The sequence below is a fragment of the Herpailurus yagouaroundi genome, unplaced genomic scaffold, assembly GCF_014898765.1.
Source record: "Herpailurus yagouaroundi ecotype Mexico unplaced genomic scaffold, PumYag 160, whole genome shotgun sequence".
In the NCBI taxonomy this organism is placed as follows: Eukaryota; Metazoa; Chordata; class Mammalia; order Carnivora; family Felidae; genus Herpailurus; species Herpailurus yagouaroundi.
Genome location: NW_024412401.1, coordinates 51642944 through 51660729, shown reverse-complemented (window position 1 = coordinate 51660729; position 17786 = coordinate 51642944). Strand labels below are relative to the sequence as shown.

The 17786-nt window shown below is 54.6% G+C and overlaps 2 protein-coding genes across 4 annotated transcripts; one reads left to right on the top strand and one right to left on the bottom strand.

Annotated features, from left to right (window-relative positions):
• Nucleotides 1–685: 685 nt before the first annotated feature.
• TOR1A (torsin family 1 member A) lies at nt 686–9059 on the top strand. 2 transcript variants are annotated; one of them, XM_040482628.1, is made up of 5 exons: nt 686–915; nt 1410–1675; nt 4144–4319; nt 4417–4544; nt 8568–9059. In XM_040482628.1, the coding sequence occupies exons 1-5, from the start codon at nt 738–740 to the stop codon at nt 8612–8614; spliced, it is 795 nt and encodes a 264-aa protein (XP_040338562.1). In that variant the 5' UTR covers nt 686–737; the 3' UTR covers nt 8615–9059. The 2 variants fall into 2 exon arrangements, with proteins under 2 accessions (XP_040338562.1, XP_040338561.1); XM_040482627.1 differs by having other exon boundaries at nt 687–915; nt 8471–9059.
• A 2131-nt stretch (nt 9060–11190) lies between these two features.
• TOR1B (torsin family 1 member B) lies at nt 11191–16902 on the bottom strand. Of its 2 annotated transcripts, none has more exons than XM_040482620.1 (5): nt 16550–16902; nt 15669–15934; nt 14076–14251; nt 13472–13599; nt 11191–13159 (listed from the first exon to the last, which is right to left on the bottom strand). In XM_040482620.1, the coding sequence occupies exons 1-5, from the start codon at nt 16863–16865 to the stop codon at nt 12918–12920; spliced, it is 1128 nt and encodes a 375-aa protein (XP_040338554.1). In that variant the 5' UTR covers nt 16866–16902; the 3' UTR covers nt 11191–12917. The 2 variants fall into 2 exon arrangements, with proteins under 2 accessions (XP_040338554.1, XP_040338555.1); XM_040482621.1 differs by having other exon boundaries at nt 12975–13083.
• Between the last annotated feature and the right edge of the window lie 884 nt (nt 16903–17786).

Below are 17786 nucleotides of genomic sequence, written 5' to 3'. Positions count from 1 at the left end.
CATTGGCAATCCGCAACCCTATGAATGAATGAGTGAATGAGTGGAAGAATCCTTAGTCATCATGTTGATAGTATGTATCCTTCATATGATGCCATAAAAGTATCACTCTACCCCTGTAACGTTTCCTCCTCAACGCTCATAACCACCGTCTAATCAAAGGAAAAACATCAAATTCCAATAGTGGGCCATCCTCTGAAAGATTTGACCAAGTACTCCCCCAAACTGTCAAGGTCGTCAAAACCAAGGAGAGCTTGAGAAACAGTCTTAGCCGAGAGGAGCCTAAGGAGACATGAAAACTAAATATAATGTGGTATCTTGCGACAGGATCCTAGATCAGATACAGGGCATTAGGTAAAAACTAAGGAAACGCTTTAGTTGTATCAATATAGGTTCGCTAATCTTAACAAATGTTAACACATTAATATGTTAATACGGGAAGTTATGTGGGAGGATATATAGGACCTCTCTGTACTATCTTCTCAATTTTTCTGTAGATCTAAAATTACTCCCCATCGCCCCCCCAATTTTTTTTTTCATGGACTCCAGCGGCCTCCGTCTCTCACCTCCCGGAAGCAAGAAAGCGCCCCGCCCGTCACAAAGATGGTGGCCACAGCGGCGCGAGGAGACCCGCCCCGCACAAAGATGGCGGCCGCGCCCCGGAGGAACCGGAAGCGCGGTCTGGCAGCGGCGCGGGTCCGGGGCAGGCGCGAGACCGCGCGGGCGGCGCCGGTCCGGGTATGAAGCTGGGCCGGGCCGCGCTGGGCCTGCTGCTGCTGGCGCCTTTGGCGGTGCGGGCGGTGGAGCCCATCAGCCTGGGACTGGCCCTGGCCGGCGTCCTCACCGGCTACATTTACCCGCGCCTCTATTGCCTCTTCGCGGAGTGCTGCGGCCAGAAGCGGAGCCTCAGCAGGGAGGGTAGGACGGGGGGGCGGGGGCGGGGGCAGGGCCGGGACCCGAAGCCGGAGCGGCCCGGACGGGGTGGCGCCGGGCTCCCGGCCACGACCACGACCACGACGGACCGGGGTTGGTCGGAGAGCCGAGCAGGCGAGCCGCGGCCCGGGCCGCTTCCTCCGCCGAGAGTTTCGCTCCTTCCTGGAGGGGTGGTGGGAGCTCGGGCTGCAGATCAGCAGCCCTTTCCGGCCGGGCGGTGCCCCGGGAGGGGCAGAGCTGGGGTGAGGGGCGCAGGGAATGGGCAGGGCTAACAGGGGGAGGGCCTCGAGCCCTCCCGCCCTCCCCCCCCCGCCCCGGCCACCCCCGGGGGCCCGGTGCTGACGTACCTCCGCGTTTCACAAGGTGCTCCGAGAGCTGAGCTGGCCTTGCTGGCTTTCACGGGCGCCTGTAACCCTGGGCTAGATTTCGCCAGACACACGGACACCCCGTCCCTGACCGACAGGCTTTGTTTTTCCCAGCGCTGCAGAAGGATCTGGACAGCAAGCTCTTTGGACAGCATCTTGCAAAGAAAGTCATCCTAAATGCTGTGTCTGGCTTCATAAGCAACCCGAAGCCGAAGAAACCTCTCACGCTCTCTCTGCACGGGTGGACGGGCACCGGCAAAAATTTCGTCAGCAAGATCATCGCGGAGAATATTTACGAGGGTGGTCTGAACAGTGACTATGTCCACCTGTTTGTGGCCACACTGCACTTCCCACACGCCTCCAACATCACCCTGTATAAGGCAAGAGCGGAATTTTGGAATCCTTCCTGGATGATGCTGGGTTTCCGGGGTTTCTTGGCTGTGGGGTGGAACGCGGGAATTGCGTGTTGGAATGAATGAGCCGGGAAGACGGCTGCCTGCGCCTGTTCCCCTCTGAAAGGTGTGGACGTTCGGGGGAGTTTGAGGTGGAGCAGTTAATACCGTCAGAGCTTTGTGACGGTTGCTGGTGAAAACAGGCTCAGCGTGCTACTTATTTTAGTAAGGGGAGTCGTGGGATTTTAGAGATGGACGTGATCAAATCCAAGCTAAAGATCATCGCGTCTAACTCAGGTCGTAAAAGAGGAAATGTTTCCAGAAAGGCCTAAGGCTAGGTTTAGCTAAAGTGTCGCAAACTGCTTTTACGGTTTAACTCGCTGGTAAACAGCCTGGACTTTGGCAACAGACACGCCTAGATGTGAGTCCTAACTCTCCCACCTGCCAGCTGTGTAGTCTCGGGACTGTCCCCTGAGCTGAGACCCAGGTTCCTCTCTGTAAGGCGTGGTTGTGAGAAATCCCTGAGCTCTGTCGAGTTTGTAACATGCCGCCTGCCACACGAGCCTTCAGATACATGTCCACTCTTGTCTTTTTTTTTTTTTTTTTAATGTTTATTTATTTTTGAGACAGAGAGAGACAGCATGAACGGGGGAGGGTCAGAGAGGGAGACACAGAATCTGAAACAGGCTCCAGGCTCTGAGCGGTCAGCACAGAGCCCGATCCGGGGCTCGAACTCACAGACCGCGAGATCATGACCTGAGCCGAAGTCCGCCGCTTAACCGACTGAGCCACCCAGGCGCCCCAACTCTTGCCTTTCTAACGCGTGTCACAAACCTGCAAGGTGAGCGAGGCAGATATTTAGCCCTCGCTCCTGTGAACGAACACTTGTTTTCCCTTCTGCTTGGCTGAACGTCAGGGTCTCCAGCGCTCCAGGGGATCCTGGCACGTGAGCCTTGCAGTGCGAAAACTAGGAACATTCCAGACAGATTGTGTGATGAATGGGTGCTCATAGTTAGCGGGCAGGTTCCACCACTTAATAGCTGTGTGACTTGGGGCAGGTTACTTGACTTCTCTGTGCCTTAATGCCCTCAGCTGTAAAATGGAGATTGCAATAGTAGCTGCTTTGATGGGTTTGGGGAGATGGCAATAAAACGTTATGTGAATAGTGTTTAGAGCAGTGTCTGCCCCTTAGCGAGTGCTCGGTATGTGTCCTATGTCGTTGCCTATAAATTGGGAGTAGCGGAGTGGAAAAACCTTGGCTGTTGGAGCCTAAAAGCCCTGAGTACCTCCTGGTTAAAACAGTCACTTGCCTCACGCAAGTCACTTCACCTCTGCTCTGGTTCCTCCTCTGTAAATCGAGGCTGGTCCATACCTATAAGAGCAGAATTTACTGCGTAGGTTAGGTAAGGATGCATGGAACACAGTAGCCAAGCAAAATCCAAAATCCGAAGCAGTCAAGACGTATGTTGTAACTTGCAGAGTCCTCCTCAGAAAACAACTAATTCCTCCTCCTATTCACCTGGGGCTCTGTGTAGGAAAGCACTACATAGAATCATAGCTCAGATTTCTGATTAATAGGGTTTTTTGTTTTTTGTTTTTCCTTTATTGCTTAGGATTGAAAGAAGTATCTGTGCTCTTACGGAATGTTTCTGTTTAGGCAGATTTATTTGCGAAACCTCCTAGGCATTGTTCCAGAAACTCAAGAGTGTTACCTCCCCGTGCTCATCCCAGAGCGTATGCTCTGGAGTTCTGCTGCGTCGCTTAAAGGAGCCCGTGTTCCTTACCGTCCCCACTGGGGAAAGGAAGCACCTAGTCTTAGGACTGATGGTCAGAACAGGTCACTTGGTCTCTGCCTTCTTCTTCTTTTTTTTAATGTTTGTTTATTTTTGAGAGAAGCGGGGCGTGAGCGGGAGAGGGGCAGAGAGAGAGGGAGACACAGAACCCGAAGCAGGCTCCAGGCTCTGAGCGGTCAGCACAGAGCCCGACACGGGGCTCGAACTCACGACCTGGGCCAAACTCGAGAGTCAGGCGCCTAGCCAACTGAGCCACCCAGGCGCCCCTAACACCGCCATTTTAATGACAGAGACCAGCAACTCAATGACACAGCATCGTCATGATCTCTCACAGCACAGGAATTCTAACCAACCTGGGGCTTTGGAACCAGGCAGGGCACAGTTCAGATCCCAGCTCTCCCACATCCTAATTTTATAATCTTGGGCGAGATGACGAAGCTGTATGCCTCAGTTTCCCGATCTGTGAAACGGGTATGATCGTGCCCACTGCACGGAGGTGTGGGGAGGAAGCAAAGAGCTTGTGTGTGTAAAGTTCTGAGCACAGTGCCGAGCACACAGTAAACGCTCTGTAAGTGCGGCCGTTGTAGCACTAAGGCTCATGCCGGTTGTCTTCCGTTGCACCTGCTGAGAACTTCGCCTTGGCTTCTCCCCTCTGTAATTCAGGATCAGTTACAGTTGTGGATTCGTGGCAACGTGAGCACCTGTGCAAGGTCCATCTTCATATTCGATGAAATGGATAAGATGCACGCTGGCCTCATAGATGCCATCAAGCCTTTCCTCGACTATTATGACCACGTGGATGGGGTCTCCTACCAGAAAGCCATCTTCATATTTCTCAGGTAAGGCCAGGGCTGGGACACGATCGAAGCACTCCGGCCCCGAGTCCGTGGGCTCCGGGATAGAACCCAGTCCTCACTCACGGGAATTGTGTTGCAGCAACGCGGGGGCAGAAAGGATCACAGACGTGGCTTTAGATTTCTGGAGAAGCGGAAAGCAGAGGGAAGAGATCAAGCTCAAAGACATGGAACCGGCCTTGTCTGTGTCAGCCTTCAACAACAAGAACAGTAAGTACGGCCAGGCCGGCCGGTACTGACCCCTCCCGTGCGTGACCCTGCGTCCCGAAGTCTTAGATTGTCAGCCTCACCGTCGCCTGGGAGCTGGCTCGAAATGCAAATTCTCAGTCCCTTCCCCAGACCTTCCGAGTCAGGATTTCTGAGCGGAGGCCGTGTTAACCTCCAGGGGACTCTCATACACTCTCCCGTTTGCCAAGTGCTCTTTTAAAGAAAGAGGGACATTCTTGATCTTCGAGGTCTTAAAGATTGGTTCCCGGTTTTCTTTAGTTTAATCCTTTTCCTTTGTAGAAGAAAAGCAGGTGGTTGAGCAGGGAAGGCCGCTGTGGGCGCCTTCCGAAAGAGAGGACTGGTCCGGTCCCTCTTTCTGTGTGTTGCTCCAGAACTCTGAGGTTCTGTGCACGAGCATAACGGCCGAGTAGCGGGTGGGCCCGCGTTCTACTCCACCTGCCCATTTCCTTTATCTTCACGGTGACCTCGTGGGGTAGAAACTGTCATCCTCCTCATTTTATAGATGAGGAAACAGGCTCAAAAGAGAGCCGCTTGCCCAAGGCGCACAGCCTGCTCAGTGGCTCTGATTGCAGAGCCTCATCTTTTCGCTACCAAGTTCACGGCTTCTCCAGTGACCTCACACACCTTTGACCTTGAACCCTCAGAGGTGGGAAGTCCCCATGATGCAGAATGACTCACCGGGTAACCTGTGAGCCATGCGGGTAGACTATTACCATTTGAGCCTGCTCTGTTCAGGTTCCTTCTTGAGCTTAGAGAGCAGAAGTTCTTTGAAACAAGAAATCGATACTGCTGCACAGATACTTGGGACAGTATGGGGTGTTCATGGCCATTTGTGTAGCTGGAATATTACTGATGGAAGACAGGATATTTTGTAACATGTTGACTGGTTCTCTGGTGAGCCAAACGGTATGAGCACACGCAGCAGATGCCTTAGCCTAAATGCTTCAGCAAGATGAGGCCAGTCGCCTAGAACCCACATTGCGGGAGGTCACAAAGGGTCCCCGAGTATAAGCTTCAGGATGAGGCGGGCCTAGCTCAGCCATTTGCTGACTGTGGCCTCAGGGAGATGGCTGAACTCATTCATTCATTCATTCATTCATTCAGCAAATACCGAGCTCCTACGAGGTGGCAGGCACTGGTCCCAGAACTGGGGACGCAACAGCGAACAAAAGCAAATCCTTATCCTCATGGAGTTTTATATCCTAGTGATAATACACCAGGAAATGTGTCAGATGATGGGATATCTGTTATCTGTATAGAGGCAGAGATGTAGCTTCCTTTCCATCGCCAACAGGTAAAAAGTTAAGTCCATAAAGAGGGCTTGGGGGTGCTGGAATGAGGATGGGTGGTGGTTTTAATAGGGTGGTCAAGGACGGCTCACTGTGAGGGTGACATGTGAGCTGACCCGAGGACTGCGGGAGTGAGCCATGTGGGCACTACAGGGAACAGCATTCCATCAGAGGGAGCAGCACACGCAAGGGCACTGAGGTGGGGGTGTGCCCAGGGTCACTGTGGCAGTCCAGGGTGAATAAGGGAGAAAAGGGGGTCGGATAAGAAGCAAGTCTTGGCACTGGGGGTGCTGGTCACGAAAGGCCGGGGGTGGGGGGGCAACGGGCAGGCCTTGGGTTTGACTCCCAGTGGAGGAGGGAGCTGCTGGAGTGTTTTGAGCAGTGACATGACCAGACTTAGTTTATCAGGACCACGCTGGCCACTGGGTGCAGCATAGACTAAAGGCAGTGGGGGCAGGGACCCCAGGCGGGAGCTGTGGCCTGGACCCGCGTGCTAGCAGTGAGCCGGGTGGGGTGACATGCTGTGATTAGGATGTGTGTTGAACGTCGAAACCCTCAGAAGGTGGAATAAGATTTCCCAAAGGATTGGTGTGGGAATGAGAGAGCCCCAAGTCAAGGGTCCGGCTTGAGCAATGAGACGGGTGGTCGTGCCCCTCAGGGGGACAGGCCGGGGAGTCGCAGGTTTGTGGGGCCGGGAGGGAGACGGGCGTGGACAGTGAGCAGGGGCGCCCCTGCGGAGATGCGGAGCCGATGGCTGGCCGGTCCAGTGGGGTTCCAGCGGGGCGCTCAGGCTGAGGGGACCCACTGGGGAGTGGTCCGTAGATGGTTTGGAAAGAGACTGAGGTCATTGTTCCGCCAGAACACTCTGGCTGTGGTCAGGTTCTAGTCCGGGCTCCGCCCAGACGTCACCTCCTCAGCCCGGCCTCGTCGGCCCACAGTGGCAGAGTAGCCTGTCCTCCGTGCTCACTCGCCCCGTCTCGGTGCTCACAGCACCACCCCCCCGGCACTATCTGAAATCGTCCGGTAGCTGGCTTGTGGGGCCGTGAACCGCTGAGGGCACTGGCCCTGTCTGCTGGCTCTGGGCTCTCCCGGGGACCCAGAGCTTGCCTGGCCGCAGAGAGGGCTTTCAGGAAATGAGCTGTCCCACCCTGCTCGGCCATTGGTTTTGTTCTTTCCCACGGCCAGACTCCACCCCATCCAGGCACCGAGGTCTTTCCTGAGCACCAGTCGTGTGCAAAGCACTGCTGGGAAAGGAAAGCATACACTCCAGTGTGGCACTGGGCGTTACGATGAGAAACACGTATTCGGCCTTTGTCTCTGCTTCTGGCCCAGATCTCCTGAAAACACTTGGAATTTCCTAAGTAATAAAGGTGTCTTGATATTCATAACAAACCCCGGTCAACCACATCTGAGTGCGTTAATGAGGGGACTTTTGGGAAGCATCTAAAGGGCACGGGGCTGGCTTCCAGGGGAACCAACCATGTGACTGGAGGGTTGGAACTTTCAGTCCCACCCCCTGATGCCGGGGAACCAGAGGGGGCAGGGGCTGGAGGTGGAATCCGTTGCCAGCAGCCGGTGAATTAATCAGTTGTGCCCATGTAATGAAGCCTCCATAAAAACCTGGCAGGTTGGGGTTCGGAGAGCTTCCAGGGTGAACACATGGAGATCTGGGAGGGGCCTGGAAGCTTCCAGTCCCTTCTGCATTCCCTGTCTCTTCCATCTGGCTGTTCGTGAGTTAGGTTCCCGTATTGAGCTGAAATTGTAGCTCACCCAGCCCGTGTTGGAGAATTGCTTGGGGGTGTGGAAAAAAAAGCCCACACGTTGGAATTGGCGTCACAGACCAGGATTGAGGTACCAGAGTTCAGCGGCAAAGTGGAAGGGAAACGGGTCACTTGGAGGAGTGCGGGGTGTGACCCAGCAGGTGCCGCATGGTCAGGAGGGGGTGCGTGTGTGCTGGGCCCTCCCGGGAGTCCAGGAGGGGACGTGCGTGGGTCACAGGGCGGGTGCAGGCCCCGCACTTGCCCTGGGTGAAAACACACAGCAAAGTCTGTGCCCTGCGGCCGCAACAGGGCACCGTCTTCACACTGTATCGCTCTGAGGGTTCCAGTTCTCGGTCCCCAGATGCGCCGTGTGGTCTGGACGTGCGGGCAGTGGTGGTAGGTTTCTGTCCTGTGGTCGATCCAGCTGCTCAAAGTCCAGTGAGTCCCAAGTTCCCCAAGTAGGGGAGTAGCTGGTCCTCTCCTGGGACTCCTCTCCCCTTGTGCTTTCTCTGAAACCCTGCCAGCCTGGGAACCACGTCCCTCCGCGCTCCGCTCTGCCTCTCAGCGTGTTGCCGACACCCTGGGCTGGCGGGCCTCTCTCCCGCTTCAGATCTGTCAGCCCATCGGAGAGGCCTCCCCTGAGCCCGAGGCTAAGGTGCCACGTCACCCCTGCTTTGCTTTCGGGGAGGCATCACCGCTCGGTCTCGCCCGTGGGCACACCCCCGGGTTACATCTGCCCCCCGTGGACCACAGGCTCCACCTCTGGGTCCGGCACCCCTTGGACGCCCGGCGGATGTGTGTCGGATGGCTGGGTGGGCAGGTGGACGATGGATGAACAGCACCTTTTTCTTTTTCCCAGGTGGCTTCTGGCATAGCAGCTTAATTGACCGAAATCTCATTGATTATTTTGTTCCCTTCCTCCCCCTGGAATACAAACACCTAAAAATGTGCATCAGAGTTGAAATGCAGTCCCGAGGCTTTGAAATCGATGAGGACATTGTAACCAAAGTGGCCGAGGAGATGACATTTTTCCCCAAAGAGGAGAGAGTTTTCTCCGACAAAGGCTGCAAAACTGTGTTCACCAAGTTAGATTACTACTACGACGACTGACTGCTTCGAGTTGGAGGAGAAGGAACTCGGCACTTGGCTCCGTGCCCTGGAGGAGGACAGAGCAGATGCTTCCTGCTGGACCGAACGGGAACCTTCCTGAGCAGTTTTCATCCACCGGGGCCTCCGGGGGTCACCCCCTACAGATCACGGACCTCGGAACAGCCCCAGAGCCTTCCGAGGCGGTGGCAGCGGCCAGCTCCCCGTCCACTCGTATGAGGGCTCATGATTTTTAAAAAAATCATGTTTTAATTTCAAGTGTTTCTGTTTCAAGGAAGGATGTCTAAGTTTTACTGAAAATGTGGTAACTTTATTTAAAATGTTTTTAACCTTATGAGAAACTTTTCAGACTCTATGTTATTGGCTTTACGTGTTTTTCGAAGGTCCCGTCACCATATCCTAGACACCGATGTCTTTACTGAAAAGAAGCCCAAGGCTGGGGTCCTTGGCACACGGTCCCTAGGATGGCAGAACCGGGGACCAAGGCTGGAGCCGTGATCAGATCTGTCACAGGATGACCATCGCAAGGGGCAACGATGTGTTTGGATACAGGGAAAGTATGTAAGAGGACACACGTGGGGGGGCGCCTGGGTGCCTCAGTTAAGCGGCCGACTCTTGATTTTAGCTCAGGTCGTGATCTCGCAGTTCGTGAGTTCGAGCCCCGCGTCGGGCTCCTCACGGACAGTGCAGAGCCTGCTTGGGATTCTCTCTCCCCGTCTCTGCCTGTCCCCTGCCCATGCTCTGTCTCAAAAATAAATTTAAAAAAATTTATTTTTTTAAATAAAAATAATTTTTTTTTTTTTTTTTTTAAATTGGGCCACTGAGGCCCCTCACAGATAAGCCTTAAGTACCCTTTCCAAGGGTTTTGATCTCGGTAACATTGTGAACATTCGCGAGAGACCGTTTCCTTGCAATAAAAATATTTCCAGCTTGTCAGTTGCCATTCAGCTTTACGAAGGAAGACCCCCTCCCTGTTTTCCATTCCTCAATGAGCCATGTGTTGTCTGGCAAGTTTTGCCATATTTTTAAACACCATCCTCGTTACAGGTTTCGGTTGTTCAATGAGAATTCCCAAAACCTCTTAGGAAAAGCGTAGCTGCCCCCTCCCCCACCCACCCCGATCCTGAGAACAGTATTTTTACTTATAACTACAAAGAGCTACCATTTTACAATAAAATGGTGTGTAATTTGCGAGTGCATCTTTAAAGGAGACAAAAGCCCGCTCGCTCTAGGTCACTGGTGCTTCAGCCACAAACTGAGACCTAAGAGGCGCAGTGCGGGCTGGAGTGAAGGCTCACGCGGGGAATCTGGATCCGTGCGGCTCTGGCTCTTTGCTCAGCTGCACCGGGGACCGCACTGTTGTGGGGTTCACGGAGCTCCCGACACCCAGCCGTGGGGTTCAAGTCTCGAGACACAACCCCAGCTGAGGCACCAGGCGGGCGTACAGGGCACAGGAGACTAGACGGACCTTGGTGTTTGCAACGCGCCTGTGTGCCTGCTGGTGGGCGGAGCTCCTGTGGGGTGTGGCGCCCAAGCAGTGCTCACCGGCCCGTTTTTCTCAGGCCCAGAGGACTGGAGGGCCCCCTGCTGCCCCGGGACTCCTCTGCCTCCAGGTACCTGACCTGCACAGAGGCCCTTTAAGGGCATCCAGGCCTCCTAGGGACGGCTGCACGTGTTGGAAGGTTCTTGATGTGGATCAGAAGCTGGCCTGTTGTCCTGTCCCCAGGAGTCCCAGATGGGGCTCATCATTCCCAGCACCTGGGAGTCCCTGGCTCGGGGAACACAGGAGTCCCCCGACTTAATTTGGCAAGTTCATTCTTTGTAGATGAGGCAGGACAGGCTGGAGCGGGAACCACTCTTGGCTGGAAACCAGATCCGGGAAATCCAGTCTCGGGACTTGACCACCTTCAACTGAGAGATGACGGGACTGGGTGGGATGTTGACGAAGAGGGTTTGAACTTTCTAGAAAGTAGCTGACTTGTCCTCAGTCCTGGAAAGAGGATTGGTGTTAACGATTCACTGACAGGAGGCCAGGTGCAGTGCGATCAAGCAGACCCTGGTTAGCTTAACTGGGGTTTCGCTGTTTACCAGTTCTGGTTTACTGATCTGAGCCCGGCCTGGTTCCAGTTCAGAGTGTCACCACGGAGTCACGTCCCGCCCCCCCCCCCCCCCCCGCCTCAATTTCCTTCCTATGTTAATTTCAGGAGAAAATATTTGCTAGGAATAAGTCCAGCCGTTCTTGGCATTTTTACCCATGGAAATAGGGCGTATAACCCATCACCGAACCCCACGTAAGTGTCTCTGTTTGGAGATACCAGCCTTTAAGGTAAATTCTGTCTGATGCAAAGACTACCCTCCAGTATGTCCAGGGTGTGGTGAGACACCCGAGTCGCCCGACAGCCTTTCTCCCAGGCTCCAACTTCTCAGGGTTCCCAAAGAGACTAGGGGAAAAAAAAGTCTGCAAATAACACGTCACATGATAAAATTTAGTCTTTATTTTCTCTTCAGTAGGTCAATTCAAGTCCTCGTCTGCATCCTACACAGGGTGAGGGAGGCTGGGCTATGGTCAACCGTGGCCTCCCTCTTCAGGTGACAAATCAGTGACCGCAGTCCAAAGGTGGCCCACACGTGTCCAGGGAGTTGCGTCACTGTCAACAGGGAAGATCTCCGTCTGTGCCTGGCCAGACGCTTGTGGGGCTAGGAAAGAGATGTCACTGGGCTCCAGTTCGAGAACACGTACTCAAAATGTTAAGCCTTAACTTGGCATTTTTAAAAGGCTAAACGTGACCCTCCAGAAGGCCCTCCGGGGTCATGAAGACATTCGTTCTAAATTGTACACATAAATTCGCTGCACGTCGTTCTTATGACGTGTCTGCAGGTGCACTGCAGTTATGACACGCACGATTCACACCAGCTGGAATCCGCCTTATTTCCCGGCGGCCAGGGCAGCCCAGCCTGGTGCTGCCATGTAAGGTGTCCTCAGATGACACCCAGGACCAGCCGCTTTACACTGACCTTGTTTGATCTGCATCTGTGACCATGTCTGACCACGCACCTCGTTAACAAAAACGCAACTGTTTTTGCTAAGAGTTTCTGATAAAGGAATAGACAATTATTCCATCTCGTGTCCTTTCCCATGCTTTAAAATGAGCTATGTCCTATACGTTTTTCTATCATCTAAGATTCGCGAGTAAAAACATTATAAAAAATACACATATCTTTGAAAACCCTAGCGTTTCTGGTGTGCGATACCTAAGGCTTCTTTGGCAACGCAGAGCCTGCAAGCTGACCACTCAGTGGCCCGTGTCGTCCACGGAGCCTGAGCACGTCCCACGGATTCCAAATGGTTCTCTGGAGCAAAGTGACAGATTGGCCCACGCGTACATTGTAACAGACAAACGTTTCACCACGGGAACCAAGGCCTCAAATTCACAACTCACGGTCTCGTTCTGATCTCACCCTAATGATGACATATGGTTGGGGACAAATCTAGTTCAGGAGAAGGGTGTCCAGGGAAGGTGGGGTCGATACCAAATGACGGCAAAGGAATTCCAGGAGCCTGAGAGGCCACCTGTCCCGGTCTGCTGGAGAGGCCTCGGACGGAGACCCCGCACCGCAGGCAGGCCGGTCACCTGGCTGAGAAGGCTCGGTGTGCAGGCCCACATCGCCACCGGACCCCGTGCCCGAGGGTGCCACCGACTTTAACTGAAAATACTTCAAGCCAGTGGACACTCTCTGTGCAAAGGAACAGAGCAGGCTCTTAGTAGGTGCAAACCAAAAGCTCCCCGAATTGCGCAGGGGCCCTGGGACTCCTTGAGTTAGAGCAGCAGCTTCTAGAGCACCTGGAACAGGTGCTGGGGGCGGGGGGGGGGGCAGGGGGGGGCGGGGGGGAAGGGGAGGTCTCACGCACACAGCTGTTTGCAAGGCACTTCCGTCAAGGTCAGTAAGTGAGGGGAGGGATTTTAAAAGTTCATCTTCCACCGCAGTTGACAGCTGGATTGCCGTCTGGTCCAAACTGACAGGCGCACTCACCAGATCGGCGTCTTTTCAAAACTCAGCTCTTAGAAACTTCTAGATCCCGAAAGTCCACAGGTGCAAATGTGCAAACCCCGAAGGAGTCTTCAAAGTGCTTCCGGAAGGGCAAGGCCCTCACTTGCTGAGCTCCCGGGGGGGGCCTCTTCCCCCGCCTGGATGAGAGGTCAGTGAAAATCCAACCGTGACTGCACAGTCTTACAGCCCTTGTCTGAGTAGATTTTCTCGCCTTTGGGGAAAAACGTCATTTCCTCTGCCACCCTGGTGACAATGTCCTCATCTACGGCGGACCCGCGGGCCCTCATCTCGGCTCGGACACACATCTTCACGTGTTTGTACTCCAGGGGGAGGAAGGGGATAAAGTAGTCGATGAGGTTTCTGTCTATCAGCCCGCTGCGCCACAGGCCACCTGCAAAGCAAGACACAGCTGGGTCCCCCCGTCTCCGTCACTGTCACCTGGCCCAGCTCACTGCTCCTACGGGGCCCATGTGGTTATCCCGACCCGCGGTACGTCCTTCTTGTCTTTACCCGTCGAGATTCTCTTCTCATCAAGGTGGGACAAGCCTGACAGAGGCACCTGTTGGCCACCCCCTGCTAACTGGCTTCTATTACAGGAGGCCCCAAGGAAAAGTCCCTACTTCACGGATTCGGTGGCTTCGTGGAAGGCTTGAAGAAAGAGGAGGCTGTGCTGGCAGGGTCACGGGGAGCCTGGGGGACTCACTGTGTTTATTGTTGAAGACTCCGACGGACAGCACGGGTTCCAGGTCCTTCAGCTGGATGTCCTCCCTCTTTCTTCCTGCCCGCCAGAAGTCAAGGGCGGTCTTAGTTATGAGGTCCCCACCGGCATTGCTGCACGTGCCAAAGCAGAGTAAAATCACACGTTAAGATTCTGGGTCTAAATCAAGCAACATGTATGCTCTGAGGCTTAAACTTTTTTTTTTTTTTTTTTAAGTTTTTTACTTGAGACAGAGAGAGACGGAGAACAAGCGAGGGAGGGGCAGAGAGAGCGAGGGGGACCCAGAATCCGAAGCGGGCGCCAGGCTACGAGCTGTCAGCACAGAGCCCGACGCGGGGCTCGAACTCACGGACTGCGAGATCATGACCTGAGCTGAACTCTGATGCTCAACCGACTGAGCCACCCAGGCCCCTCCCACCCGCAACTGCCATGCTGAGAGTAGCAACCCCAAAGTAACAGAAGTCACCAATTCACTTTTGCCAGGCACCTCTGTCCCTCGGCAACAGAATCCTGATGGTTGCCGGGGCCTCCTTCTAGCACCAGGAGAAAGAACGGCTTGCGTGCCCCCGAGAAATCCCCTCCCGCTCACCTGAGAAACATGAAAATGGCCTTCCGGTAAGACACGCCATCAACCTGCTCGTAGTAGTCTAGAAACGGCTTGATCGCGTCGATGACCCCGGGGTGCAGTTTGTCCATCTCGTCAAATATGAACACGGAGCTGGCACACGCACTCACGTTACCCCGGATCCATCCCTGTAACTGGTCCTGGACCAGCCATAAAAGAAACAGAAGCTCAGAGGATGTGCCTGGAGAGGCACACGGGCGACCCTGTTCCTCAGGCTCCGAACGATGAAAAATCAGAGCTCTCTGGGATTCGACAAAGAGCTCTTGGAAACTGCCTCCCAACCGCCACTCACTGGGGAACAGCTTTTCCACAACTTTGTCTATAAAAAGTCGAAACTGGCAGATAGGTGCTAGGGTGCCAAGCTGTTTTTTTTTTTTTTTTTTTTTTTCCTAACTCAAATGACATGCCGGAGAGGACTTTTTAAAGGTACAAGAGGGGCCAAAGGCATGAAGAGTCATCAGTTCACTGTTAACCCATCATTTCCACTCACTGTGAACTGAAACCTCAAGTTAATTTCACCAGACATACTGGGGAACAAGAAACTGGACTGAGGTTGGCACAGTGCCCCAAACCAATGCCTCGTACTGACGTGGCGAACGAAGGCAGTGGCGCTCCCCAGAAAGCACATGTTCCTGAAACAAAGATACCCAAGCAATAAACCCTCAACCCCCAGACACGAAAGGCTCCAGAGGCACCCTCACCCCATCACTGGATTCCTAGAGATACAACTCTTTATCCAAGGATTTGGAAAACGAAAATCCCTTCTTATTCTTTCTTTTTGGCAAGCTTCCCTGTCTCACGAACACCCACTTTCAATTCCTTGTCCCGATCAGTTTCTGTTTCTTATGTAGGCCCCCACCTAACAGTAAGACGATTAACCTTTACAAGGACAACATTCATTTAAATGAGAACCCTACCAGACAACTTATAAATTAAATGTAGAAAGAGTATCTCAAAAGAAAAAGTATCTCTTAGGATTCAGTTCTTCGAAGCTTTCGTGTGAAGAAAGAAAGCAACACCAAGGATCTGGATGGGAGGCACAAAGGGAACAGAAGCTGGGGCAGGGAACCCTCCAGTCTACAGCGCTAAACACAGAGTGCTCAATGCATATGCTGCATCACAGGGGAGACTTAAATGAAGCCGTGTCCAAACACATCGTCTGAGACCTGCTCCGCTCCACCAAGGTCTGGGACGGGAATGCCGAACACGCTGGGTCACTGCAGAACGTGGCTAGTGGGAGTCTGGAGAGCTGGGTTCAAGGGTCTGATTTGCCACAAGGCCAGAAAGACTGTAAGGAGCAGGTCCCCTGGCCTCTCTTGGCTCCACCTTTTAATGTCCATAAACGTCACCTGTCCCACTGTATTATTTTGGAACCAAATGAGGAAAAAAAAGTGGCAGGAGAGCTCGGCCAACAGCAAAGGGTTACCGTGGGCGAGTGTGCCTTAACTCAGCGGGACCCCGGGCTACTCCAAAGCCAAGAGAGGCAGCAGAGGCCAGAGTTAGCGAAGGTCGCCCCGACCAGAGTGGCCGGGGGACAGGATAACAGGATTCTCTTGCCTGGTACAGTTTTATGTGCTGCTCGTGAGGGAAGTGCAGAGTCGAGACAAACAGGTGGACAAAGTTACTCTTCAGGCCTTTTGAGTGAAGGTTTTCAGCCACAATTTGGCTGACAAAATTCTTGCCCGTGCCAGCCCAGCCGTGTAAGGACAGAGTCAGCGGTTTCTTGGGGTTTTTATTGTTCTTGAAGCCAGTCAGCGCCTTGAGAATCACCTCTGTGGCCAGATGCTGCCCAAACAGCTTCTCCTCTAATTCCAGCTTGAGGGCTGCAGGAGCCAGCCGGAGAACAGAGAGAAAAATATACATTAAACAGGCACCAGAAAAGCAGCGCTTTCCCCAGCTGGCCAAAGCGAGAGGCACCTATTATTAGCAAGCGGTCCGGCAGGGTGTCTGCCAAACCCCAGGTCTGACCCGGAGCACAGCCTCGGGTTGCAGAGCCACACGATGCCACTTCCAAGGAAATGCACTAGATGGATGTCCTGCTTAACACTCCAGTGTCTGATAAGGAAGCTGAACGTGTTCGTTCATCCAAGGATTAGCCCTCTCTGGACTGCGCTGCGTGCTATTCCCCAGCTACCCCTGCTGAAGTGTAAGAAAACCCGGGGCCAAACGTGGGCTTTCTGGGCAGCCGCTGCACACGCTGCACATCTGAGAACTACTTAATGGGGCAAAGGGCCGAGCACGCTGCTTCCAGCTTCTTTCTGTACTCCCAGGGAATCCGAGGCACTTAAGAAGGAACTTAGGCAGAGCCCCCACGGTCTGCAGACTGTCTCAGCAGGCACGGCTTGCAGGGCGGGAGTCCGGACCGAGGCCCCGTCCGTCCTCCCTCCCGCCCCAGCTCAGGGTGAGCGCCGCGCCCCTCGCGGGCGGACCCGCCCTACCGGACGCGTTGAGCCGCTGCTCCTCGCGGCAGCACTCGGCGAAGCGGCAGTACAGGTCCGTGTAGGACAGGTAGCCGGTGAGGGCGGACGCGGCCCCGAGGGCGATGCCCACGCTGATGGGCTCGATCGCCGCCACCACGTGAGCCGCCAGCAGCGGCCCCAGCGCCGCTGCACTGCCGAGCCCCGCCGCCCGCGGCATCGCCCAGCTCACAGTCCGCCAACCTCTGCACCGCGCTCCCAGGCCGCGAAGCCGCGGCCGGACTTCCGGCTGCGTCACTTCCGCCCCGCAGGCCCGCCTCTCCCTCGGGACGGCCATATTGGCGGGGGAGTGGGGAAATCTGTGTCGCCATCTTTGTGCGTGGCGCGAGAGGTGTCCCGGGACTGGCCTCTCGCGAACCCCTCGCCTGCTTCTTCTCGTTTCCAGCCCCCACCCTTGGCTTTGTCATCCCTTCCCCTGGAGCTGTAATGAGCGTCTCCCATGTCGACCCACCACCTGCCTTCCTGAAACAGCCGCTCTGCGCCCTGGAGGTCCAGGCCCGGGCCGGGAGGCACCAAGACCGAGGCGCACAATCAAACCAGAAACCCGTCCGGTCGTTCAGCATGCGACAAGGCAGGCCCTTTGCTGGCTGCTGGGAAGACAACAGTGAAGGAGAGGGAGTTGGCTCTGGCCCTCTCCGGTGTCCAGGCTATTGGGCAAGAGCCCGTACTGGGCGGTGGGAGAAACACAAGGGCCGTGGAGCAGGGAAAGCTTCTGTCTAAACGGAGAACGAAAGGAGTTAGCCCCGCAACAAGTGAGGAGTGGAACCTCCACCCAGAGAACAGAAACTGCAGTTTGGAGAAGTGTTTCACATGGTGGAGGCTGGTGACAATGAGGGGGGCAGAGCCAGGTGGAGACTGGCATGGGAACACCTCCAGGGCTGTAAGGAGGCTGGCTTCTAGTCTGGGAAGGGGGGGGGGGGGCCGGGGGCATAGGGAGCCACGGAAGATTTTACACAAGGAGCAGCATGGTCAGAACAGAGATCACTGTGGTTGTTGAGTTCAGTGAGGAGGTTGGTCCAGGTAACCTTGGCCCAGACTTGGCTGAAATTGGTTGAGTTTACCCATCAGCCAACCTATCAACAAATATTTAATGAACACTGGTGCTGTGTCAGATTCGGTGCCATATGCTGGGGGTACAGCAGGTGTCCGGGCTGACGGAGCCCCTGTCCTCACAGAGCTCTCGGTGTAGGTGGGGGAG